Source organism: Entamoeba histolytica, genomic scaffold, assembly GCF_000208925.1.
Source record: "Entamoeba histolytica HM-1:IMSS scf_1104750517013 genomic scaffold, whole genome shotgun sequence".
NCBI classification, from domain to species: Eukaryota; Evosea; order Mastigamoebida; family Endamoebidae; genus Entamoeba; species Entamoeba histolytica.
This window is the reverse complement of record NW_001915036.1, coordinates 1,843-28,001: the sequence shown is the minus strand read 5'-3', so window position 1 is coordinate 28,001 and position 26,159 is coordinate 1,843. Positions and strand designations below refer to the sequence as shown.

At 25.3% G+C, this 26,159-nt stretch overlaps 11 protein-coding genes across 11 annotated transcripts, besides 5 other annotated features; 7 read left to right on the top strand and 4 right to left on the bottom strand.

Annotated features, from left to right (window-relative positions):
- Positions 1 to 363: part of a repeat region that runs on past the window's edge.
- A 68-nt stretch (positions 364 to 431) lies between these two features.
- EHI_046690 (40S ribosomal protein S15, putative) lies at positions 432 to 868 on the top strand (the record flags this gene model as incomplete). The annotated part of the gene is made up of 1 exon (XM_645438.2): positions 432 to 868. One exon carries the CDS (start codon positions 432 to 434, stop codon positions 864 to 866), a length of 435 nt encoding a protein of 144 aa, XP_650530.1. The 3' UTR covers positions 867 to 868.
- A 528-nt stretch (positions 869 to 1,396) lies between these two features.
- EHI_046680 (uncharacterized protein) lies at positions 1,397 to 3,874 on the top strand (the record flags this gene model as incomplete). The annotated part of the gene is made up of 1 exon (XM_645439.1): positions 1,397 to 3,874. The coding sequence occupies one exon, from the start codon at positions 1,397 to 1,399 to the stop codon at positions 3,872 to 3,874; it is 2,478 nt and encodes an 825-aa protein (XP_650531.1).
- Positions 3,875 to 4,004: 130 nt separating this feature from the next.
- Positions 4,005 to 5,028, top strand: EHI_046670 (exodeoxyribonuclease III, putative; the record flags this gene model as incomplete). Its single annotated transcript, XM_645440.2, has 2 exons — positions 4,005 to 4,930; positions 4,995 to 5,028. The coding sequence occupies 2 exons, from the start codon at positions 4,005 to 4,007 to the stop codon at positions 5,026 to 5,028; spliced, it is 960 nt and encodes a 319-aa protein (XP_650532.2).
- A 25-nt stretch (positions 5,029 to 5,053) lies between these two features.
- On the bottom strand, positions 5,054 to 7,624 carry EHI_046660 (uncharacterized protein; the record flags this gene model as incomplete). Its single annotated transcript, XM_645441.1, has 1 exon — positions 5,054 to 7,624. One exon carries the CDS (start codon positions 7,622 to 7,624, stop codon positions 5,054 to 5,056), a length of 2,571 nt encoding a protein of 856 aa, XP_650533.1.
- A 446-nt stretch (positions 7,625 to 8,070) lies between these two features.
- EHI_046650 (Gal/GalNAc lectin heavy subunit, putative) lies at positions 8,071 to 11,694 on the top strand (the record flags this gene model as incomplete). The annotated part of the gene is made up of 1 exon (XM_645442.1): positions 8,071 to 11,694. The coding sequence occupies one exon, from the start codon at positions 8,071 to 8,073 to the stop codon at positions 11,692 to 11,694; it is 3,624 nt and encodes a 1,207-aa protein (XP_650534.1).
- Positions 11,695 to 12,149: 455 nt separating this feature from the next.
- EHI_046640 (uncharacterized protein) lies at positions 12,150 to 14,816 on the top strand (the record flags this gene model as incomplete). Its single annotated transcript, XM_645443.1, has 1 exon — positions 12,150 to 14,816. One exon carries the CDS (start codon positions 12,150 to 12,152, stop codon positions 14,814 to 14,816), a length of 2,667 nt encoding a protein of 888 aa, XP_650535.1.
- Positions 14,817 to 15,377: 561 nt separating this feature from the next.
- Positions 15,378 to 15,893: a repeat region.
- A 462-nt stretch (positions 15,894 to 16,355) lies between these two features.
- Positions 16,356 to 16,949, top strand: EHI_046630 (Rho family GTPase; the record flags this gene model as incomplete). The annotated part of the gene is made up of 1 exon (XM_645444.1): positions 16,356 to 16,949. One exon carries the CDS (start codon positions 16,356 to 16,358, stop codon positions 16,947 to 16,949), a length of 594 nt encoding a protein of 197 aa, XP_650536.1.
- A 111-nt stretch (positions 16,950 to 17,060) lies between these two features.
- Positions 17,061 to 17,229: a repeat region.
- A 78-nt stretch (positions 17,230 to 17,307) lies between these two features.
- Positions 17,308 to 17,645: a repeat region.
- Positions 17,646 to 18,355: 710 nt separating this feature from the next.
- Positions 18,356 to 18,993, top strand: EHI_046620 (uncharacterized protein; the record flags this gene model as incomplete). Its single annotated transcript, XM_645445.2, has 1 exon — positions 18,356 to 18,993. One exon carries the CDS (start codon positions 18,356 to 18,358, stop codon positions 18,923 to 18,925), a length of 570 nt encoding a protein of 189 aa, XP_650537.1. The 3' UTR covers positions 18,926 to 18,993.
- A 1,431-nt stretch (positions 18,994 to 20,424) lies between these two features.
- On the bottom strand, positions 20,425 to 21,517 carry EHI_046610 (uncharacterized protein; the record flags this gene model as incomplete). The annotated part of the gene is made up of 3 exons (XM_645446.1): positions 20,425 to 21,082; positions 21,150 to 21,311; positions 21,390 to 21,517. 3 exons carry the CDS (start codon positions 21,515 to 21,517, stop codon positions 20,425 to 20,427), a joined length of 948 nt encoding a protein of 315 aa, XP_650538.1.
- Positions 21,518 to 21,715: 198 nt separating this feature from the next.
- On the bottom strand, positions 21,716 to 22,084 carry EHI_046600 (acyl-CoA hydrolase, putative; the record flags this gene model as incomplete). Its single annotated transcript, XM_645447.1, has 1 exon — positions 21,716 to 22,084. The coding sequence occupies one exon, from the start codon at positions 22,082 to 22,084 to the stop codon at positions 21,716 to 21,718; it is 369 nt and encodes a 122-aa protein (XP_650539.1).
- Positions 22,085 to 22,154: 70 nt separating this feature from the next.
- EHI_046590 (inositol polyphosphate-5-phosphatase, putative) lies at positions 22,155 to 24,917 on the bottom strand (the record flags this gene model as incomplete). The annotated part of the gene is made up of 1 exon (XM_645448.1): positions 22,155 to 24,917. One exon carries the CDS (start codon positions 24,915 to 24,917, stop codon positions 22,155 to 22,157), a length of 2,763 nt encoding a protein of 920 aa, XP_650540.1.
- Positions 24,918 to 25,344: 427 nt separating this feature from the next.
- Positions 25,345 to 26,159: part of a repeat region that runs on past the window's edge.

Below are 26,159 nucleotides of genomic sequence, written 5' to 3'. Positions count from 1 at the left end.
AAAGATTACTTAAATAACAAATATAAATAAATAACAATAAATGAGATACAAGAAAGAATAAAAAGAATAACAAGTGAATGGAATGAAGGAGAGTATGAAGAAATACTTAAAAAATATAAATGTAAAAAGGAAAAGAAGGTATGATATTCAACAAGAAATATATTCAACCAAAAAGAAGAAGATAATTGAAAAAATCAAAGAAGAGTTTAAGAAAAAACAAAAGATTGGGAAGGAAATGACATTAAGGCTATAGAAGCAGAAATTAAAAACAAAAACCCAATTAAAGAAATGAACGATAGATGTAAAGTTGCAAGAATAATAAATAACAAAGAAAGTACAACTAAAATAAGAAACAAAAAATAATAATAAAATAGTAAAATAGTATAGGGTTAGGGTGGAACTAAGAAGGAACTTAGTTGTGATTCTGAAGAATGTCTGAGGTTGTTGCCAAGAAAAGAACCTTCAAGAAGTTTGAATTCCAAGGAAAATCACTCGAAGAAATCACTACAATGCCAGAACCAGAATTTGTTAAAATGTTAGACGCCAGAATGAGAAGATCATATAACAGAGCACCAAAATTAAAACACGAAAGACTTGTCAAAAAACTTCTCAAAATTAAGAAAGCCACTAAAGAAGGTGAAAAACCAAAACTTGTTAAAACTCATTGTAGAGATAAAATTATTCTTCCAAATATGATCGGTTCAGTAATTGGTGTTTACAATGGTAAATCTTTCACTACTGTTGAAATTAAACCAGAAATGATTGGACATTATCTTGGAGAGTTTTCTATTACTTACAAACCAGTTACCCATGGAAGACCAGGTGTAGGAGCTACTCATTCTTCTAAATTCGTCCCATTGAAATAAGTAAAAGATGTTTCGTGTCTAATTTTTGTATCATTTTTTTTTGTCAATTTTAATTTTTGTTATATTAAAGTAAGTAAAAAATATAATAAATTATTATTATTTTATAATAAATTAAGGGTTACTATAAAAACTTAAAAATAATAATCTTATTTGGCATTTGTTACTTCTGTAGATCACTGACTCATTAGATTGTGTTTGATTTACAAGGACTTAAATAATAAATGACTATTTTATTATCAATTGTTCACTGTTTTGTAAAAACGACTTCATTGCCGTTTGCTGTTAAAGTTTAACAGCCAGTGACTTTTTGTTGTGATTAAAAAATCACTCGTCCAAAAAGGGCACAGCATTGAGGTTACTCAAAAAGAAGTAGTTTTTGTTGGTGTTGTTTCATCAATTTTTTTTCTCAAAAACAAATAAATAATAAAAAAAATAAAACAAAACGATTCATGATAAAACCTTAAAAGGGTTATTCCAAAAATAGGAATGAGAACTGAGAAATTAAGAACTAAGGGGTAAAGTAAAGGAGGATGGATAGGATGCCACTAAAAGAAATAATAAAACCGAGACTTCGGTATACCACAGAAGACGTTGAACATGATGTCAACCAAATATTTTCTGCATTTGGATTGACTCCTCATGTACATCAAATGGAATGCTTAAAAAAATTGCTTGAAGACGTTCAAAATAACCATTCATCAAACAATTATTTGATGCAACACTCTACTGGTTCTGGAAAGTCCTTGACTATTGCATCCTTAGCCCATTTTTTATATAATTTACATACAGAAACAGGTCCAAAATATGATAAGGTTATTGTTTTGAATGATAGAGTTCATTTAGACACTCAACTTTATTGTACTGTTAAAGCTGTTTTAGGAGTTATTGATAAAATAGAAGTAAAAAGAGTTAAAAATTCAGTTAAACTTCAAGAAGATTTGGAAGATATAAAATGTCGAATATTTTGTACGACATTACAAAAGTTTAGTTTTGTAGAAACACAATTACCAAGTGATTTAAATATTGCTATTATTTCTGATGAAGCACATCGCTCACATGGAGCTGCTGCTACAAGAAAATTACATACAATGTTATCTGGAGAACAACGGCAAAATCGTCATATTACATATTTTAGTTTTACTGCTACACCAACTTCTAAATGTCTTCGATTGTTTGGGACTCATAAAGATGGACTAATTAGACCATTTCATTGTTTTAGTTTAGCTGAAGCAGAGAGTCAAGGATTAGTAATGAATGTTCTAAAGAACTATTACGTTGTACCAAAAATGTTTAATCTTTCAGGGAAAACTAAAGCAGTAGATCCTATTGCTGATGGATTACAAGTTGCGAAAAATTTGTCAGATGAAATTAGAATGACAGAAAATCTTATGAAAAGAAGAGCTGAATTTATTATTAATCATTTTGATGAATTGATTAAAAGAACAGACTCTTCTTCATTTAAAGGAATTGCAATGTTAGTTTGTAGAACTAGAAAGAGTGTTATTAAATATACTCAAATGCTTCGAGCAGTTATTAATGAAAAAGGACTTGATTATGGAGTATTTGGTGCATTTAGTGAAACAGATATTGATGGAGTAATGGAAAGTGAAGAAAAATTAAATACAATGTATAATACATATTCTGATTCAAAACATATTACAGAGCTATTAAAGGACCAACAAAAGAATATTAGGATTATTGTAGCAGCAGATAAATTACAAACTGGATTTGATGAACCAAGACTAATGTGCATGTATGTTGATAAAGTATTAAGTGGTTCTCATGCCGTTCAAACACTAGGAAGACTTGATAGAATTTGCAAAGGAAAAAAAGAAGTTTATGTAGTTGATTTTGCAAATCAATCTGATTCTTTAAAGAAAGCATGGGGAACTTTTTATCATGAAGCATTATTATTTGAGTCAGATACAGATGTTAAACGTCAAGATGTTTTTCAAACTGTTAAAATGAGATTAAAGAAAATTGATGGCATTAAAGAACAAAATATTGAAATTGCTAAAGAGGCAATTAAGAATGAGAATATTGAAAGAAGAATTAGATTGCTAAATCCTGTTCAGACAGATATGTTATTATTCCTTAAATTAGTTGATTATTTCCAAGATGATAATGATAAAGAATTAAAGTATTCATTTATTTCTAAGTTATATACTTCTATTTCTTCTCAATCAGATAAAACAATCAGTTTAACTCAATTACTTAAGTCATCAATATCAGTTTCTGTTGATGAAACATTAGAGTTTAATGCTACTCATATTCCTATTGTGTCTATTCCACAAAGTGCTCCAAAAGGAAATAGTTTGGCTATCTATCAAAGGAGATGTAAAGAAATGACATCAACAGAGGTAGTAGAAATGGCTGAAAAAATGGTTGATGGAGAGAATATTAACAATGACCCAGTTTCACAATTTTCTAATGAAATATATTCTAAAAATAATCGAGATTTACTTAGAGGTATTGTTAATAAATATAGTAAAACACCAGTTAAAAGGAAACCAAGTAAGAAGATTGAAATTAATGCATATTGTAGACAAAATATTCACCACTTACTTGGATGGGATAAGGTTAGTGGAACATTACGATTTTTATTAAAGGAAGTAATTAACAGTAAAATATTAGAGCAATTCATTCATGAAAATGGGATTGCATTTTTATTTGTATGTTGTAATAACGCAAAGCCATATGAAGGATCATTTGGACAAGCTGCGTTGCAGGTTATCCTCGATTGTTTAAAACCGGTGTATATTCCTTTGTTGTCAGAAACAATGTTTGATGTTAATTTTCTCATCAATAGTTTTTGTCAAAATACAAAGTTCTTAGCTGCACCAGCATTAAAAATCTTGGTTCGACTCTGCTCGCTCTTTCCATTGATAAAAAAATATGTTCTTGCGTGTGAATTTTTTAGAGAAAAGTTAAAAGAATACTCTGGAACAAGTTCATTATTCCTTAAACAAGCTATTGACAGTTTTGTCAGACAACACATAAGTGTTTGAAGAAAAAAATATGTTAATTTACTGTTTTTACTTCGGTTATGTTTTTAAAAGTAATTTAAAAAATAATATAAATTCATCTTTTGTTAATTTTAAAAGTCTAAATAAGAGAAACTCCAAATCTTAAACAAAAATGAAAAGAAGTTGTAAAACTGCCAAAAAAAAATTAGATGAAGAAGAAGATAAAATTGAGGAAAAAGAAGTTCATAATAAAAAGAAAGGAAAAGATGACCAATTATATGATATTGAAAAAGATAATGACCATTATTGGAAGGAGCATGACTTTGAAGTATTTACAGAAGACTTTGAAAAAGGAAAACCTGAAAAAGCTAATGATGAAATTAAAATTGCTACATATAATGTTGCAAGTTGGAATGCTGCAATGAAGAAAGGATTAAATGAATTTATCAAAGAAGAAAATCCTGATATTTTATGTGTTCAAGAAACTAAATTACAAGATGGAGTAAATCCTATGATTGATGGATATCATTGTTATTTCAGTGCTTCTACGGCTAAGAAAGGTTATGCTGGTACAGCCATTTTAAGTAAAGAAGAGCCATTGAGTATAACCAAAAAAATTAATGGAAAAGAGAATGAACATGGTAGAATTATTACAGTTGAATATGAGAAATTTTATTTGGTTAATTCATATGTCATGAATAGTGGTCAACGTCTTGAAAATCTTGTCAAAAGGACAACAGAATGGGATAAAGATATGAGAGAACATTTAAAGGCATTACAAAAGAAAAAAAATGTTATTTGGTGTGGAGATCTTAATGTTGCTTTACGTTGGATTGATGTTGCTAAACCAATGACGAGATTAAGATGTGCTGGGTTTACTAAAGAAGAACGAGCTAGTACTAATGAAACAATAAAAGAATTAAATTTAGTTGATACGTTTCAAGTAAAATATCCAAAGAAAAGAGATTTTTATACCTTCTTTTCATTTAAAGACAAGTCTAAAACTGCAGGATGGAGATTAGATTATTTCTTTGTGTCAAAAGATTTAGTTGATTCGGTTACTCAAATTTATAGAAGAAAAGAAATTTCTGCATCAGAGTTTGTTAATTATTTAATAGATAAATTTTTTTGTTACATCAAATCATAATATTAATTGTATTAGTCATGTTCCATTAATTATTCATATTAAGAAATAATTGAATAAATGGAATTAATTTGTTTTCATTTATAAGAAGTAGAAATACTATACTTTTTAAATACATTTTTTGATACTTTTTGTAACATATTTAAACGTTTATTTTCATTGATTAATTCTTCAGCGGTTGGTAAATATAAAATTTCAATCATTGTATCTATTTGTAATGCATTTGAACGTCTAAAACATGTTAATAATGAACAAAGTTTTATTTTATTTTGAAAAATAATATGGACATACTGTTTTGATATTTCTTTCATTGTACCAAACCAATTTAATGTTTGAAATGGTTGTTCAAATCCTTCAGTAATAAAGTATTGAATAGGAGATATAAATTGTGATGAAGAACTTCTAGCAAAAGTAAGGTCAATATGAAAAAGATTTCCATTTAATGGATTAAACAATACATTTTTAAAGTGACGGTCAAGAAGTAAACATAAAGACCAAAAAATTTGGACTAATGCACCTGACTCAATGAAGTTTTTTTTTCTTATGTATTGTGGTTGAAGAATTGAATTTAAAGAAGGATAATACTTCTCATAATAATTTTGAAATGATTGTAATACTTCATTACTTAGTAAAATTGAAGTATCTAATTGAACTAAAGAAGGGATTTGAATCATTTGTGGAATTACTTTTCCACAAAATGAATATGGAATACAATTAGGGATAAATTCAACAAATTTACCAAATGAAATATTATAAATTTGATACGTTTGATATGAAGAAGAACATAATTGAGAAACAGTTTTCATAAATGTCATTAGATTTGATTCTATTGTTGTTTTATTAAATTTAAATAATAACATTGATTTTGAATTATCAGTATGAAGAAATGTAATAATAATTGGATGTTCTAATGATTTGTTAATAATTTTTGATTGAATAGAAGAAATAGGAATTGATGAGAATGGTTGAAGAAGAGGATAAGTAATAATATGATTATCCTTTTCTTTACTATTTATGATGAATGAAATTAAATCATTTACACCAGAAATTGAAGGAATAATTTTATCAGGGTAACAATAATGATATTGTTTTGAAAAAGCCAAAAACCATTCATCTACAAAAGCAATTTTATGGTCAAACTTTTCTAATAACAACCATAACATTTTATAGAAATACATATAATGTTGTGGTTTAGAAAATAAAGTCAATAAATTTGGTAAAAGTTGTATACTTTTTTCTTGTAATGAAATTAAGAAAATTACTAGTAACGAAAGATTTGATAATATTTCTTGTTCTTTTAAAGAATGAAATAATGAAATAGAAAATTCAATAAAACCAGAAGTAGAAAAAAGTAAAAGGTCTAATAAAGTCAAATCCATTTGAGAAGAAATAATTCTATCATATAACCATTCATAACAATTCTTTAACATATTTTCTCCATAATCACAATACATTCGAATACATAATAATACATTTCTACATGATTCAAGGTCTTCAATTTCTAATAACCAAAATCTTCGTTTTACTACTTCTAATATGAAAGAATAGTCAATTTGTGTATCAATTTTAATTGACTTTAATTTATCAATAAATTCTTTATCAAATTCTTTTAAATTACCGAATAAAGTAGAATTTAAAACAGTATTTAATGAAATTATATTATTTTCTGTTTGGAAATAAATTTGTGATTCATTAATATCTGAAGTTTGATGAATAAATAATGTTTGAAGAGTTTTAACATTTTTTATTGAAGTGAATGAGTTAAATGAATATAAATAACCATTTTCATAAATCATTCCATTTTTATTAAAGACTTTTGTTTCATTACAATAAGATAAGTTATAGTCTACTATACGAAGTGTCATTTTGAATTGAAACCAATTTTCTTTATTGTCAGAATCATTTTTATTGTTTTCATTAGGAATAAAATTTAATAAAGATGGATCACCTTTCATACCTTTGTTTGAGTTTATTTCTCTTTTTGTAAAACCAATTAATTTTTCTTTTAGAAGATATCCTTGTTCATCAAAAAGATAACAACCACCATCTATATATGTTTCTTTATCATTTAGTAAATCAACAATAATTCTAAGATAACTTTGATGATGAAGTTGATTAAAAGAAGTAATGAAATTACAATAGAATGTGTCTAAATCATATTTAATTGTTTTTTCTTCTATAACTTCCATATTTTCCATTAAAATAAAATGAATAGTTGAGGCAACACATGCTAATTGATTTGAAACAAGAAAAGAAATAGAAAAAGGACATTTCATTTGAGAAAGAGAGAAAGATGAATTACATAAAGGTATTGAAATAAAATGAGGAATATTATAAGCCAATTGATTATATTTATACCATTCTAATTTATTTATTTCAAACCATTTTGGTTTAAAATATCCATTAAATGAACCAAAAGAAAATGAGTTTAACTTCATTAATAATGTTATTGGAAATTCCTTTTCTTTATAATAACGAATAATAAATCTATTTTGTTTTGGAATAAAATCATGTAATAAACTGTTTTGAGTTGTTTGAATAAGTGAAGTACTATAAATATATATTTTGTCATAACTAATTAAAAGTAATTGAAATTTATGTTCGTTAACAATTATTGGGATTGAACAATATAACATTTCATTTGTCATTTATTTCTAAATAACTTTTTTTTAGTTTTTTACTTTTTTTATTTTTTTATTTTTTTTTTTTTATTACTTCTATAAAATGTTTTTTATATCATTTTTTGTAAAAACAAAGTTTATTTCATTTCAATTTAAGAATATTCTTTGAAACGAAACTTTACGTTTTTAGGAAAAGAAAGAAATAAATTTTAATTAATATAGATAAATATCATATAAAATATAATAATAATACAATCTGATGAGAATAAAAGAAAAGATAAAAATAGTAACTTAAAGAAAAGTCAGAGATGAAATGAGGAAAAGAAAAAGAATAGAAAAGAAATTAAAGAAAATAGAAAAAAAGAAATAAAAGAAATTTCCGAAGAAAGTTGACCTTTTCAAAAATCAGAAAGGAAGGAAAAAAGAAAAAATAATATGAAGTGAACTTAGAAATTTCAAATAAAGAAAGTGAAATGATAATTTTGGTATTATTTTATGCTTCAATTGCTTTAGGAATTAATTTAAATGAGTTTTCTGGAACTGTAGATATCCAAGATAAAGGAAGAATGGGAATGGGTAAAAATGCAGCTTCATGGTCAAGAAGTGTAAATAAAAAGTATAGTGTATTTTATTATTTAACAATGCAACCATGGAGAAATTTAGAATGGACAACTATTGATAGTAATTTTCCTACTAAAGACCAAAGTAAATATTTTACTGAAATGATATTTAATCAAGATTATGACCGTGATAAAAGTGATACAAAAGAAGAAAATATGTGTAGAAAGAAAATGGGATATCCTATTAGAGAATATCAATTGGATTGGTCTCGTATTCCATCAGATACTTCTAAATTACCAGTTGTTTCAATTAATGGATTAACTTGTTATAAATATGCTGCTAAACCACCATTAACAGCTGCATATTTTCTTGAAAAAACATATGATGTAACAAATAAATATGCAGAAGGAATGTCACCATGTAGATTTGAATATATTGGAGGTAAAGTTATTACATTTAGAAGTAGTTCAGAATTTTCTGATAATTTTATCACTGACTATAAAAATAATAATATTACTAAATGTCATGCTTCTACTGTTTTACCACCAACAAATAATATGGCGGTTGGTATTGTTGTTAATTTAGATATGACTAATACATTAAGAAATATATTTAGTTCAATTGTTAATTATTTGATTGATTTATTCCCAAATGATACTTCATTCGCTTATTATATTAACTCTCAAAATCCATATCATTCAGATTCATTAGTAACAAAGGATAATATTAAAAATGTATTAAATGGAATTACTGTTATGAGAAAAGGAAATGAAACAAAAGCTATAGAAACTGTATATAACCAAATGTCTTCAAAAGCAGGAAAGAATATTGTTTATATCAGTAAATATGCAGGAAAAGCTTCTAATATGTTAAATACTCTTTATAGTCATAATACTACATTTTATGTATTTAATTTAGACTCATCAATTGAAGAAGAATATCAACTTGAAGAATTAGTTAATAAAGGGGAACATTACTTTAAATCATCTGTTTCATCATTAAGCACTTCTCTTCCACAATTATATAATACTATTATGGCAAATAATACTGAATTATGTGATAGAAAAACTTGTAAAGGATTTTGTGATGGTGGGGCTCGTTGTACATGTCCAATGTGTTGTCATAGTGAATGTTATTATACAACATGTAATACTGAAAATGGAGAATGTGTTTATTATCCAAGTGCTGATCATAAAATTGAAAAAAGAAAATGTACAACAGAAAGTTGTTTAGGTGTAGCTAAATGTGTTGAAGATATTGGATGTACTATTGAACAAAATAAATGTGTTTCAACAGTTAAATGTTTAGAGCCTTATTGTTCAGGAAACAACTGTGCTTTTAGAAGTAATTGTACTGATGATATTAAGCCATCTTCAATTATTGAATCTGGAGTAGAAAAATTTGTTTGTAGAACTTATTCATGTGATAGAACAAATGGAGAATGTATTCCAAATACATTACAATCATCTAGCTATTGTCCTAAATTATCAAGTAAGTGTGAAGAATATTATTGTTCTGCTGGAACATGTATGGTTCAAGAAAAGAAATGTATTAAAGTATCTCCATATGAAGAAAATCCATGTTATGAAGCTACATGTGATAGTGAAACTGGAAATTGTGTTATGAATTTAGTTGGATGTAGTTCTGGAATGAAAGTGTGTGGGAAAGTTAATGGAAATTGTCGATGTGATGCATCTACATCATATCAATGTAAATGTGATACTAGTAATGGATGTACTAATGGCGAAGTTTGTGATTATACAGATGGGGATCCAAAATGTATTAATGTTGATAATTGTGAAGAGCTTAAAGGACATGATATTGTTTGGGAAGGTTGTTACAAAAAAGTCTGTAAAGAATATACTGCTAATGGAACGACTCAATATGTTGTAGACCAAGAGGAATATGTATGTAAAGAAAAAGTACCTGAAAAATGTGATGGATATGCTAATTATGTATGTAGTGGAAATAGAGAATGTATACTTGTAACTACAGATAAAGCAATTCAAGAATGTAAAATTTGTGATGGAAATGAAATTGTTAATAAATGTGAAGGTTTGACTACATCACAAGGAATTCCATTTGTTTGTAAAGATGGAGAATGTCAAGCACCAGATGAATATGATTGTAAAGATCTTTTCAAAGATAGATTAAGTGATTGTGAACAATATTATGAATGGGAATATGCAAATGGAGAATGTAAAGTTATTGTAAAAGATGGATCAAAAGTTATTTTAGATAGTCAGTGTATGTATTGTTCATATGATAATATTCTTGTTGACCCAGCTAAACTTATTAAAATGGATTGTACTAATAAAAAGAATATAAATGGTATTCCATATGTATGTCGTGATGGAAGTTGTCATATTGATGATGAATTTGATTGTACTAAACATGAGAATTTCCCTAGTAAATGTCTTGATGTTCTTGATTACAAATTAATTATTGGCACAACATTTGATGAATATAAATGTGAATGGAATTCAAACGAAGAAAAGGTAAAAAGTTTATGTAAGTATTGTAGTGGAATGGATAAAGAGTCTACTCTTGTTGATAAATGTCCAAATCAAGTAGATGCATCTGGAAATATTTATCAGATGACTTGTTCAGATGGGGATTGTAAATATGAAGGAGATTGTAATCCAACTAATAATTGTTTCATTCAAGTAAAGACTGGAACATCCCAACTTTGTGAACCAACTAATGTCACTATTTGTCCATCACTTCCTCCTAGTAAACCTGGAGAAGTTATTTGTATGAAAACTAATTGTGATGCTTCTGGAAGTATTCCAAAATGTAGTGGTGTGTATGATGATTCTATTTGTTCATCAAATACTGCTGATGTTGGGTGTGCTTCATTAACAGGTAAATGTGATACAAGTACAGGATATTGTATCAAGAAGGAATTTACAAAATGTAGTGATGAGCCATCTAATGATAGGGATTGTACTGATAAATGTTATAATTATACCTGTGTTGAAACTATCACTGAAGGAGTGATAACACATAAATGGACAAGTAATATTGATGGACATGAAAAAGCATTGCTCTATAAGAATAAATGTCAAGACGCTTATTGTGACAAAGAAACAGGAGAAATTGAAACTAATTTTGTTCAATGTGATATTGATATTCAATTCCCTAATATGTCTAAAGCAGCTAAGAATTGTTTCTATTGTGAATGTTCATTACAATCTGAAAGTGGGTGGATTTTAACAATGTACTCTGATTATGCAGATCATAGATTCTCATTAGATGCATGTGGTAATTGTAAGATCAATGATGAATTGGTTGATAAAGATGCTGTTTGTTTGTTATGGCAAGACGTTGATAATACAGCTGCTATTGCTGCTGGTACCACTGTTGCAGTTGTTGTTGCAGTAATTGTTGTTGTTATGGTAATTATTGCTATTGGAATTAAGCAAACTGTTGATATTGTTATTTCTGCAAGAAAGAATACTGTTGATAATACTGTGAATAACCCACAATTCACAGCTAAAGATGATAATGCCACAAATGCTAATTTCAATGGATAATAAACTAAGGATAAATATTAGTTCATTTATTTTTTTTTACTAATTTATTTTTTTTTTGAATTAAACTGTTAGTGGAGATTTTTCTTTTTAAATGAAGAAAAGAAAAATTATCAATTCTTTCTTTTAGGATTAATTCAGTAATTAAAAAGTTATATAACTATTCTTATAATACAAGTTTGTTAATAGTGTTTTAATTTGTCATATACCAACAATGTAATGTTTTTTTTATGAAAGTCTTAAATTCTTTTAAATGTTTTCAATGAGTAAAGTTAAGTATTTGAATGATTATGTTGTAGAAAGGAATAGTAAAGAATAGTATTTAATTAAGAAATGAAATATCAAAATTTATTCATTTTTGTGATTGAGAATTATATTACAAGAAATAAAAATAAAAGTTAAGAATTGTTTGATGATTCAAAGAAAAAAGAACTTGAATTAAAAAATCAGAATTATTGATGAGTGAGGATATTACAACAAATGAAAAAAATGAGGTTTTATTTTTTCAAGAAGAACAACCAATAGAGTCACACCGAGGATGGTACAAACAATTGTCTGTTACTATTCTTGCTGGGATATGCCTGATAAGTAATACATTTTGTATTATATTATTACATAAAGAATTAAAAGGACATTTATGGGTATTAGTAGTTGGGATAATAGAAGGAATAGTTTTTCTTGGGTATAGTGGAATTAAATTTGTATTAAGGCTTTCTTTTATTCAGTCATGTTTAAAATCGAATCAAATAATAAAAAAAATATGTGACATAATATATATAAACTATGATAATAGTTCAATAATATTTAAACTCCCAAACATTGAAAAGATTATTGAAAAATATTGTATTACAATTGACGTTCATAATAAAGAAAATAGTTCACCAATTAATCAATTAAATCATTTATTTAGGTTATTTTGTGATAAATATGAAGGATATATTAAAACCTTTTCATTAATGTTAATTATTTGTGGATTTATTATTGTAGTTATTGAGATGTTTCTTTATCAACAAGCTACTGTATCATTCAATATAATATATACACAAGTTTTAGTTTATTCAGTTGTTTGCATTATTAATATTTCTTTGACATTATTCTTTCTTTGGAAAGTTATTTTAATGGCTATATTCTTTATTCTTCAAGTTAGTTATGGTTATATAAAAGGTGGATTTAAAGAAGAAATAATAATTTCAATATTATTATTATCAATTATAACAATTCCATTTTGTAATTCGGTTGTAGTTCTTCAACAAAAATCTATGGCATGTATTTGGTTTCTTATAATGGGAAGTTTGATAATAACAATACTATTATTTTGTACTATTGAAATAGGGTGGTATATTTATATTTTCATACATCAAAAAGTATCTTTTAGTTCCTTTATTTTTTCAGAATTAAAAAAAGTAAAGAATCATATAATATCATTATTAGTACTAATCTTTTGTATTATAATTATTTTAGTTTCTTTTAACTTATCATTAAGTAATATGTTTTATAAATTAAAATATACATACAACCTTTCTTTTCTAAGTAGTTTTGATACTGTAAATACTAGTTATATTAATGAAGTTATTAGTTATTGTGAATTTGAAAAACATATTTCTCAACTAACTTTTGGTATTGGTGATTCAAGTTATTTAAGACAAGAATATGCTCAACCATCAATTAAAACACCAACAATTAATATGTCTTCATTGTTTGATGTAAGTTCAACAACACAAGATTATTATAGAATGACTAGCTCTGCTATTCCAATGAATGGTATTGTTTATTATCCAACAAATATTAAAACCTCTAATGAAACAAAAAGTGTTGTTATAATTCTTGGAAGTGAAATGGGGAATTTAATTGATTCAGATATGGGATATATTTATCTTCAAGAAAGTTTAGCTGAGAATGGAATAGTTAGTATTTGTCTTGATCAAGGATTTCTTGATAAAGATGAAAATGGAAATTCAATTTTACCAAAGAATGGAATGAGTGTTAAAGAAGGATATTTAAATGCACGTGTTGTTTTAACTATTCAAACAATCAACTATTTATTTAAACGACTAAACCAATTTTTTGGACAAAAATTAAATTTTGAAAATATTGGAATAATTGGTGATAGAGAAGGTGGAGGAGTTGCTATGAGAATTATTAATAAATTAAGAATTGGTGAAATTGATTTTATTGAAAAAGAGAATTTAAACCAATTTAGTATTGAAAGTATTTTTGTATTAAATTGTAAAGATATTCCAGTCGAAAATCCTATGGTTGGAATGAATTCATATTTTATAGAAACATTCCCTGAATTATCACCATATGACCCTCCTTTATTATCTTCATATAATTATTTTAATAAAACAGATAGAGATGATAATATTTTATTTAAGTATAGTGGTAGTTTAATCATTGAAAAAGGTATTGGGGATTATTTTAATATGAAATATCAACAAGCACAAAGTGATATATTAGTTGATTATATTCTTAAAAACAACTCTTATTTATTAAAAGAAAATGAACTTCGATGTTTAGTTAATAATTATGTTATAAGTCATTTTTTATGTAGTATGGATAATAAATGTGATAATTTACCTTTACTTATGGATTTTAAAAATGGAAAATCAATTATTCCAATAGAAAGTGGATATTATAGTACTTTTGAATCAAATAAAGAAATACTTCTTTATGTAAATGGGACAACGTTTGATATTTCAATAGAAAGTAATTCTACATATAGTGGTAAATTATATCAAAATATGTATCAGTCATTACATCAATTATATGTTTGTAATTCAGGAATGAAATGTGCTTTAAAATTTGTAATGAATAAACCAGTAAATTGCAGTGGAATTAAATTCTCATTTTTTAAAAATAATGGAATAATTAATAAAGAAGAACAAGACACTTCTAAAATATATGAACAATCAATTAAAGTAACATGTCTATCAAATTCAACATTTACTTTACCATCTTTCACATATACTAAAATATCTGAAATAGAAAATAATGGAGAAATTTGTGAAATGTTTTTTGTTCAAACATATTCTTTCTCCTTTCCATTACCAAATCAAGTAATTACCAGTTTTACTTTATATTTTACAGGAGAAATTCTTTTAGACGATGTTGCTTTATTTTATTAACTTTATTCTTCATTATGTATTATAAATAAAAAGCAATTAATTTATAATTGACATGAAAAACCTCTTTCTTTTATACAAAAAGATTGATTAATTAAAAATATATATTATTTCTATTCAACAAATGAACATTTACACTTAATAATACTTTGTTATAACAATTTCAGATAATTTACTTTAATTCTATTGTTTATTCCCTTTTTAATTTCATCAATTTCAGTGTTTGTTATTTTTGAAGGAATAAATTAATAAACAAAGTAACGAGTAATATAAATTATAACTTTGCATTATTTCTTTCAATTCTTTTTCCTTTTGTTCACTTTCTTGAAGATTGAATATCAGAAACATCACATAAACATTAAAATGAATATAATCTAACATTTTAGTTTTTTTTGGTATTATCTGATGATGATTTATTTGAATAAGAAATAATAATACAAAGAATGAAGTAAGATATTATGAAAGAAATAGAACAAAAGAAAATGATATAAATAATGTTAATAATAAATCAAATTATATAGAATAATATAATGATATAATGATAATGAAATACTCATTCATAAAATAAAAAGTAATTAATTAAGTATTAATAGATTTTTCATTTATTCTTCCTAGTTTAGAGGAGATTAATCCCATCCCTTCGCTGTTTAAAAAAGAGTAATCTCTTTGTTGAACCTATCATTTAGGTTTGTCTTGCAAAATGAGGAAACAACTTCTTTCTTTTATTTCTTCTTATTAAGGTTTTTCAAACTTCTTCACTTATTCTTCTTTTTAAGCCTTTGTTTGTTTTCTGCCTTAATTTTCAGGAATTTCATTTTTCTTATTTTATGAATGGGAGAAGGAATCATTTTATGACTACTACATTACTTTGACTAATCTTCTTTTAGTCTTACCCACACTTCAGTATATTCTTATATTGCATCATGTAATATTCTACTGTATTCTCTTGCTCTACCCTTTGCAGCATTCCCTAATACATTCCTGATTCAAATACACCATCATAACCAGATAATAACTGGGAGAGTCGAAGTTTGAATTTGTACTAGGGTTTATGTGGTGTTTCAGACGTGCCACCTTCGATCTTTCATTCATCATAAAATAAGAATAAAGAAATGATTTTTATTAAAATAGAAATAAAAGTCAGGCATGAGTGAAAAAAGAAGAAATAAGAAGAAAAGAATGACATTTTTTAATGTTATTTGAAGTTATTAATAACCTATTAGGTTATAAATATATAACAAATTTATTATCTCTTCATTATCATCTGCTTAAAAAAAAAATAATTCAATAAATGGCTTTATTATGTAAGAGGGAAAGAAAATAGATTAAACATGAAAATGAACAAAAATAGCCAATCATATGACTTGTAATAAATAATTGAAGCATCAACTATTTTTTTTAACAACATTTTTATAAAAAAAAATAATAATACTTCATGTCTTTCAAAGTATTACTGCAATTTTATTATATTTGAATATTCTACTTATTTATATTATCAGTTTAAAATAATTTGAAAAAAGTTATCTTTAAATTCATATTTTAATGTCAGTATCCACATCAGTATATTACTATTTAAATATTGTAGTTGTTGGAGAACCTCAGTGTGGAAAGACATCCTTATTATTTGCATATATTAAAAATGAGTTTTTAGATGAATTTACAGCAACTTCTTATGATGAACAACCAACTCTTATTCTCTATAAATCACGCCAATATTTGGTTTCATTTGTGGATAGCTCTGGTTTTAATGGGGAAGTAAATAAGCCATTAAGAAAAACTTTATACAACAATGCAGATTTCTTTATTGTATGTTATGCAATAGACGACCCTATATCTCTTCAAAAGGCTGAAAATGTTTGGATTCCAGAAATTTATAGCTTCAAACATGATGCTTCTATCATCCTCGTTGGTACTAAAAGTGATTTGAGAGATAATTCAATTAACCATAGTCCATTAATTGATCACAATAACTTATTAACTAAAGAAGATGGTTATAATGTTAAGAGAAGGACTCGCTGTAAGTTAGTTGCTGAAACTTCTGCAAAAACTAAAGAGGGTATTCTTGAAGTCTTCAATGGCATATACGAATTGGCCATATTTGAACAAAAAAAAGAAAAACATTGTATTATACTCTAAATGAGATATTAAATCCATTGTTAATAAGACATAATGGGTTAGACTGTGAATAGTTGAGGTACTATTATTATTAATTGTACTATTATTTCTTAATTTAATTTTATATTGAATGTAGCATATCTGAAACATCACACATAAACCCTAGTACAAATTCATGTTTTAATCCCCTCAGTTATTATCTTGTTATGATAGTGTATTTGAATTAGAAAGAAATTAGTTAATATTGCAAATTGTGTATCAATTTATTATGGTGGAATATTACTTATTGTAATATAAGAATTGGTGTTCATTAATAAAAAAATTAAGAAATGTATGGAGTTGGTATTATTCAATCAAAAAGAACCTACTAAAGTGTTGTTAAGACTAAAAGAAAATTAAACATAATAATATAGTGATAATAAAACACTCTCTTTTCTCTTTCATAACATAAAAATGAAAATGAAATTATTTAAAATTAAGGCAGAAAACAAACAAATGATTAAAAAGAAAGAATAAGCAGAAAAGGTTTGAGAAGACTTTAATAAGAAGAAATAAAACAAAGAAATGATTTTCTCATACTCCTTGACAAACCTAAAAGATAAGTTAAACAAAGAGATTACTTTTTGTTTAATAAGCAGTGAAGGGATGTGATTAATCTCCACTGAGCTAGGAAGAATAAATGAACATTCTATTTAACACTTTATTACCAAATTTTTAATGTAATTTTTGTTTCTATTTTCACTTTCTTAAAAAAATAAAATAAATTGCAGTTGTTTGTGTTGAAGTTTCTTCTTTTTACTATGTATCAAAGAAATAAAAATATAAATAAATATTTATTGAGTCAAGTAACTAATTGTTCATATTTGAATGTGTTATTTGTTTTTGTAAAGAAAATAAGAAAATTCACCTTGTTGAACCAATTGCTTTTTGAGTATTTGGAATATCACTCTGTTTGTTTAAAACTATTAGTTTTCTCTTAACAAATATGTTGTTGTGAAATGGAATACATTTTATTTGTACCAGAGAATTTTATCAAAAACAGTCATTTGTACTTTTGAAAATTACGTAATAAGTTTTTTAATTTCTGAATATTTTTTGTTATTCAACAAATGCTTTAATCAATTTAAATCAATCCATAAAGAAAGAATAATTAACATACTTATGTTAAATGAAATAAAATGATTGGTAATTTAATAAGAAGGAATTCAATAGTAAATGATAGCAAGAAAATTATAACTACCAAACATATCATATAAATAAAACGTTTAAAATTTTTTTTTTCATTCTAATTTAAACAACAAAAAATTATTTAATGTTCAATTTTTGTTTTATTGAAGTATAGTTTAATAGAAGAAATAAATACTATGAAATAGTAAAGAGAATTTGACACGAGTTTTGTTTTAAGAATCATCTGAATAACAAGTATAATGACTTGGTTTATTAGTGTTAGTCTTTTATTTATTGTTTGCAATGCAATGGAAATACATCAATTTGTCATTAATAAAGGAAAGCACTTATATCCTATTCAATTACAAGATAATGAAACAATACAAATTTTCCATACAGAACGGTTATATGAAGAGATTAAAGTATATAAAACAACTCATGAAATATACATAGAATCACCAATAACATTAAAAGCAGAATATTCCATAATTCAATCAAAAGAAGAATGTATTTGTAAGAAATGTCAGTATGACTGTAATAGAGAAACTAAAGAATGTATGATAGGGACATTAAAACGTGGGACATTTACATTTGATTCATTTCTTGATTTATTAATGCCTACAAAATCATTGCTTATTTTCATCATCTTTTCTGTGTTAGTTGTTGTAAGTGTTTGTATGGTTTGTACAATGACATGTAGATTTGTTGATTGCTTTACCGATATATTGTGTAACAAAGCAAAAGCACGACAAAAAAAGCTTGAAAAGGAAATGAGAAAAAATATGAAAGAATCTGCTAAACAACATGCATTAGAACTCTCTGCTTTGTAGACGTCTTTTCATAAGAGTTCAACCATTTATTAGCTTTTATAAAACAATTGAATACTTCCATTAAGAAATCACTTAAAAATTAATATAAACAAAATAAAACTAGAAATTATTCAAACAATAATAAGACTCATATACCTATGTTTGAGTACAAAAATAAAGGTTAACAGAACCTGTTTGAAAAGCTGTGTGTTGCCATAGTTCATAAAGGGATTGAATGTTCCTTTAATGAGTATGATTGTTGTCTATAATTTTTGTCTGTAACCAAAAACCATTTTGAATATACCATTTTCTTAATAGATGATGAGTCTCATCTTCAGTTGATTCAACTTCAAAAACACACAAACTACCAAATGTTTTGAATAAATGTTCAATTATCTGTTATTCTTCTTTTTCGTTTCTCAACTCTGGAAGGAATGCAATATTTTCTATAGTATGGAACTATTTCATCAAATGCCAATAAATAACAAGTCTTGCAACTTTTCCAATATATTTTACTCAATAAAACCATGATTTTTTCTGTGTTTTAATAACTTGTTCTAACACAACTATTCCCAAAAGAGTTTTGAGGTAATTGATTAAGTTTTGGAAGGAGAGTGTTTATTTGATATATATTATACACGTAAATGAAATAGCAAATATTATAATAATACGATTTTTAGATAACGTATCGTTTAAATTAAGAATGATGTGAATAATGAAATTAATAATAATTTGAAGTGAAAATCAAAAGTTTTGATTTTTCTTTTAATATAAAAAGTAGTTTTTTAATAATATATTTTTATTATAATTTTTTATTTTGAAATTTTTATTTATTAAAACAAAATAGATCATTCTAATCAATTGTTCAAATAGAATAATTCTATAAATATATAAGTTGTTTTAATTAAAGTTAATAGTTTTCAAACTATACAAATAGTATTTGTTTTTTGATTCTCAAAACCCAAAAATATTCATCTAATTCAATGAATTATGAATATTTTAATTTAAATTGAATTATTTAAAGCATTATAATATGTGAATTGAATTAGTTATATTTTATTTTATTATGAGAAAAGGAGAATGAGTATTATAAATATAAAAATAATGCCTATTGATTTTATAAATGGATAATAAAATTTGTTTATTTATTTAAAAATAACTTATCTCAATGTTAATGAGTTGATTTGTTTAATTATAACATTTCTCATTCTATTAGAATATATTTTAACTAAATTATAACAAATAGTTTTTAGACAATATTTAATCTTTTAAGTATTTATTTAGAATCTCTATAATCTTATAATTTTTCTTGTTTCTTCTTTTATAATATTTAAAGAGTTAGAAAGTCACGGTGTAAATTTATTGTAATACCAAGAAAGATAGTGAAAAAAAAAAAACAAATGTTATATAACTTTTTTTGTTTTGAGTATTATTTCACTAAAAATATTCAGTAAAACTAAATATCATTCAAGTATAATATTCAAAATAAACAAAAAAAAACAATACACTTATTGATGTTTTTAAATCAAAGGAGTAGTTGCATCATATGTAACGTATGATGAATCATCTGTTTCTTCAACAAGATATTGGAAGTGAGGGAATGGGTCATATGACTTATTCGAAGGGATATTCCAGAATAAAATCACTAATGCTGTTAATGGAACAATTTCCCATAATGACATTAAAACAACCTCAATAATTTGAGAAAAGAAAACAACTATTCCAAAATGTTCAGAACAAAATGAACTTTCGTTTGAACAAAGGAGTGACAGAATGGATTGACCTACAATAGCACTTGAAAAATCATATATTAAACGGGTTGAGATTGCTAAAGAAATAACTAAACCACAAACTCCCATTGCTGATGGTTTTGGATGAGATTGTTCTAAAACATGTGGATTAATGAAAAAAATACGAACAGATACATACAATAACCCTCCTACAACTAATAAATATACAAATGAACTACAGCAAAAAGTTAAATGAATTGCTGCTGTAGTTGGCTTTATCATTAATGAAATATCAATTGATATTAATGAAAAGATATGAAAGAGATTGATTGTTATAATGATAACAATTGAAACTAATTTGGCATATTGCCAATGAGAAGTATGAATAAGGAATAAATAATAATAAATGAAGAATGAAAGAAGAGCAACCATTACAAAACTAGGAATGCTAATTCAATAAATAATTATTTACAAATAAGGTGTTATGTTTTATTTGAAAAAGAAATAGAACAAACTCAGAAATCAACCATTCAACAGAAGTTGTTTGGTCAATAAAATCATCTGGTTGGTGAGTAAATAATATCAGAAAGAATCTTATCATCAAATCTGATATTCTAAATAAACACCAACAGATTAAAAATATGATAAGAAGGTTTTGAAATCCACAACATTTATGACTATGTGATAAGATACTTTTTTTTTCTCTTTCGTTTTTTATTTAAAAATAACAAAAAAAAAAAATAATAATGACAAACTGATTTTTAACAATTCTCAGACTTTGAATAAAACATAACACTGCAATTACAAGGTATTCAATAGATATAACTATTTTTTGTAATGGAAAATCATAAAATGTTGAATGGTCTTCACTTGTTTCGCTCATTGAGACTTAAAAAAAAATTTTTGAAGTTTCTTATTAATTTTTTCTTTTCTAAAAATATTCAAAAAAGTAATTTTTTCTTTTTTCCTTTCATAGATCTTTCTAGTTTTTATGGTTAAATCGTAAACAAATAATTTATTTTACTATCTTTTTACCTTATTTTAAACATTAAAGAAGTCAAAAAATAAAATGACAATTTGATTATTGCAAAACAATATTGTGTGGAGTTGCTTTTCCTTCAGAATTGATATTGACAAAGACAACTTGTCCTTTGGTTACAACCTTGTTGTCATTCTGACGAGAAACAACCATATCAACAATTATCGAAGTTTTTCCAATTTCACAAGTACCAGAATAACATAATACATCACCAACATTAACAGGAGCAACCATTTCTAAATTTTTGACTGTTCGACAAACAAAGTGACAATGTGGAAAATTAAAAACTGCACATAAATAACACTCTTCAACAAACCATGAAGATGCTGTTCCTGCAAATAAGTGTTGAGAAGGATTAAGAGCTTCAGGACGAACTAACCGTAATTGAACATGAGGTTTAGTAGTTGTCATAAAATCAAATAATTTCAAGATGAATAAAAGAAAAAAAAAGAAAAGTTTGTAATAAATAATAATACATTAGTCATTGATAAAATAAAGAAAGAGGAGAATGAAGAACATATTCAAGAAAGTGAGTAAAGGGTAGTAACTTATTTGGATCAAAACACCGAAATATAGGAGGAGTAAATCTAGAAATTAAAAGAAGTTCATTTTCACCAAGACAAATCAGTTTTTTTAAGAAAGTGATTAAATATACAAATAGATGGTTATATTCGTCTGGGATAATGAAATTAACTACTTGTAACAGAGTTTGGTCATTTAAAACTAAGTCAGAGTCAGTAAAAGAATAAAAAATAACACATTTATGAAGTCCTGATAATACTAATAATAAAGCATCACAATACAATTGAATAGGTCCAGAAATAAATTCTTTTTCTTTATTTAAACATTGAATAACTTCAATAAGTTGTTCTTTAAGATAATTACACGGATCTTTTTTAACAAAACAATTAGGTTCATAATGTTGAATAATATAATCAATCAATCGATATATTTCTTTTGGAATAAAAAATGGAATTGGTTGATATTTCTTTTGAATTTTATCATTAGAAATTAATGGTTTATTAAGTCTATTTAATGTTTCTAAATTCATTCCAATGATATTTGGTGTAGTTTTCAAAACAATACTAAAAGTAATAAATTCATTTCCTTCACCTAATTTTATTTTAATAACTTTCATTAATGAATTTTGTTCTTGATACATCCAAACATATTTTTCATCAATACATATTTCACAATCAATACTAACAACATCCTTTCCTTCTAAAATATCTATAAATCCTTCACATTTCTTAATTGAAAGCCATTCATCTTTAAAAATTCTTCCATCACCATTTTCTATTTCATAACATGTTCCAAACTTTCCAATGTTTTTTAATTGTACTTTAAATTGATATTTTTCAAATAATTTAATTTGGTCTATAGTAATAATAGAAGGTTCAATTATAATTTTTGGACAAACTACTTTACTATATATTTTTTCTACTTTGTCTAAATAATTTATTACTGTTTGTTGTAATTTAATGTTAATTCTTTGTAAATCTATACTCATAAAACACGTTACTGGTTTATGATCAGAACAATATAATTCATGACTCATATATTCTTTTACTTCAACATTATGTCTATTTTCTGTTTTCCATAATACTCTGTCACACCAAGATGGAATTCTATTCTCTTCATACATTCCTTGTTTACCAATTTTAATCTTAAATGTTGGTGCAAATTTGATTGCTGCTTCACAAAAATGATTAAAAACTTTATTTGATTGCATACAATATAATAATTGATCATGTTTTATAAGTTCAAGATAATTTTTCATTTTCATACATTTTCTAACTTCAACATCATCCATATCAATACGATAATTTAAGTCTCCCATCCAAATAACAACATCATGTTGTAAAAGTTCAACTACTTTTCTACAACCACTACCAACATCAAAATATCTTATTTTCATTTTGCTTATCTCATTCCAATCTTCATTTCTCTTGTCACAAAAATTTTGATGAGCTGCAAGATGACTTACAACAAAACATATTGTTGAGTTATATATTCTCATTCTATAAGCAACACCTCCTTTATTTGCTAATTTTCCACTCATAGCACCAACTCTTATATCACCATATCCAACATCTGTAATATGATTTTTTAATCTTTCATCAAAAAATACATATAACACAACTCCACAAAGTTGATAATATCCTAATTCAATATAAGTATTTTGTCCTCTATTAATTGATTCTTGTATTAAAGCTTCCCATTGAATTGATTTATCACTAAATTTTTTTCCTGTAATAATGGCATCAAAACTCATTTCTAATTCTTCTAACCCAATCACAATAATATCTGGTTTGTTTTTAATTCCACTTGTTAGTCTATCAATTTCTCCTCGACTAAAAACGCATTGATTAACATTCCATGTACATGCTAATACAGATATTCTTTCTGAATCAGCATAATATGAAAGATGATCTAATAAATTGTTTTTCCTCCATAAATCTTTGTTTGAAATAAAAGTAGTCATATCTGAATAAAGTTCAATATTAGAAGATATCTCTTCTCTTGTTGGTTCTTTTCCTTCAAGAATCCAACTCATTGGTGCAATTGGTTGAAATTCAGTTGTTTTAGGTGTAAATTTTGTAAAAGGGAGTTTTGTTATTTTCATTTGACTTTTAAACATTGGGACTATTGGACTTCTTCTTCTTTTCATAGGAGAACTTTCTTCTGTTAAAGTATGTTGCTCTTCCCATTCTAAATCTTCTAATCCAATAGACTCTATGGTATCTTCAAATTGAGTTGATTGAATATCGACTGGTGTTCTTTTAATTGGTTGTTTAATACCAGTTGTCCCAATATTTGCGTCTCTATTTAAATAAATTTGTTTACTTTGTTCTTTTTGTTTTAATTGTTTCATCTTTAAATTGATTGATTGTTGTTGAAAATAGACTGAATCGACTAAACAAGGACTTCTTGATGAATAGACTCTTTTTTGAGGGGTTGATTGAGTTGATTGAGATCGTTTAAATGTACTCACTTTTAAATCATGACTAATAAACTCATCATCACAAAGTTTTCTTGCAAAATTATTTGATTGAAACTTAGTACGTTGTTCTTCTTTTCTTTTTTCTTCTTCTATTTTTTGACCAAATAATACTTTTCGTTTTTGTTGAAAAATCGCTTTAGAAATTTGGTTTTGTCCATTCTCAATATCTTCTTTATTTACTGTTTTCTTTTTATTTTCATTTTTGTTAATTAAGAATAATGGAGAAAGTTCATCAGTCATCCTCTGATGTGAATCATTCTTTTGTAGTTCTTTTTCTTCTTTTTTTGTGAAAATAAAAACTACTTTTTGTATTTTTATTTCGTCTCATAGAATCTTCATTCAAATCTGAGTGGTTCAATTTTTGTTATGTTAAAACAAATCTTATTGGATAGATATTTCTTATTTTATATTATTTTATATTATTTTATATTATTTTATATTTATTAATTTTTGTTTCTACTTCTTTTCAATTCCTTGCATAGAAATTTTCTTTAACAAAAGTGAAAGTATTATTTAATAAAAAAAAACAAATAATTTACTATATTAATAGTAAATTATTTGTTATAACAAAATACCAGATGAAGAAAAATGAAGAAATTTGTTGTTCAATAAGAAATAATCTCATATTGAATAAATAATAATAATAACAATTATTCAATAAAAAGACAAAAAAAAAGGTCAATTATTAGATATATCCTCAATTGGATTTTATGAATATTGAGAAGTGTTTATTTCACTTTCTTCAATATGCTCTATTGGTGTAATAGAGTTAATTTCTAACATGCTTGCATTATATTGTTCTTATTCTAATGTGCTGCCAGAGTTTCCTGTATAAAACATTAAGTCTTTCATATTTTTGATAATTATTGTTCGTAGGATTTTGGAAAAGTCTAATTGTAATTTCAGTGATTTTACTCTTCTTGCTGATTCTTTATGTGTTAATCAATTTATTGATAATATTACAGGTATTATTTCTACATATATTATTTCTCTATTGTTTCTTAATTTCTCTTGTAATTCTTTGTATTTATTTATTTTGTGAATATAATTTAATTCTAAATTATTATCTTGACATATAGCTACATCTATAATATATCATTTCTTTTCTTTCATATTTTGTTAATATATATCTGGTCTTCTAGCATGGAAAGAATTGTCATTAACCAATAAATCTTTATTGTAAGTTATAACCATTTTATCATTATTAATACATTTATGATGATTATTAAAATCAATAGCATCAAATTCATTAAAATGTGTTTAAATATTTGTTTAAATATTTGTTTACAAACATAATCATGTTTTGATATTTGATTCTTTTTCATTACAGGACATCCTAACAAGATATGACTAATAGATGCAATTGTGTTATGACAATGTTTACAATATTTTAAAACATCATTTTGGAGTATTTTAGATTTAATACTTCATTTCATAGTTACTCCTTCTTGCATTTTTACTATTTGGAGGAATGCATTTCTT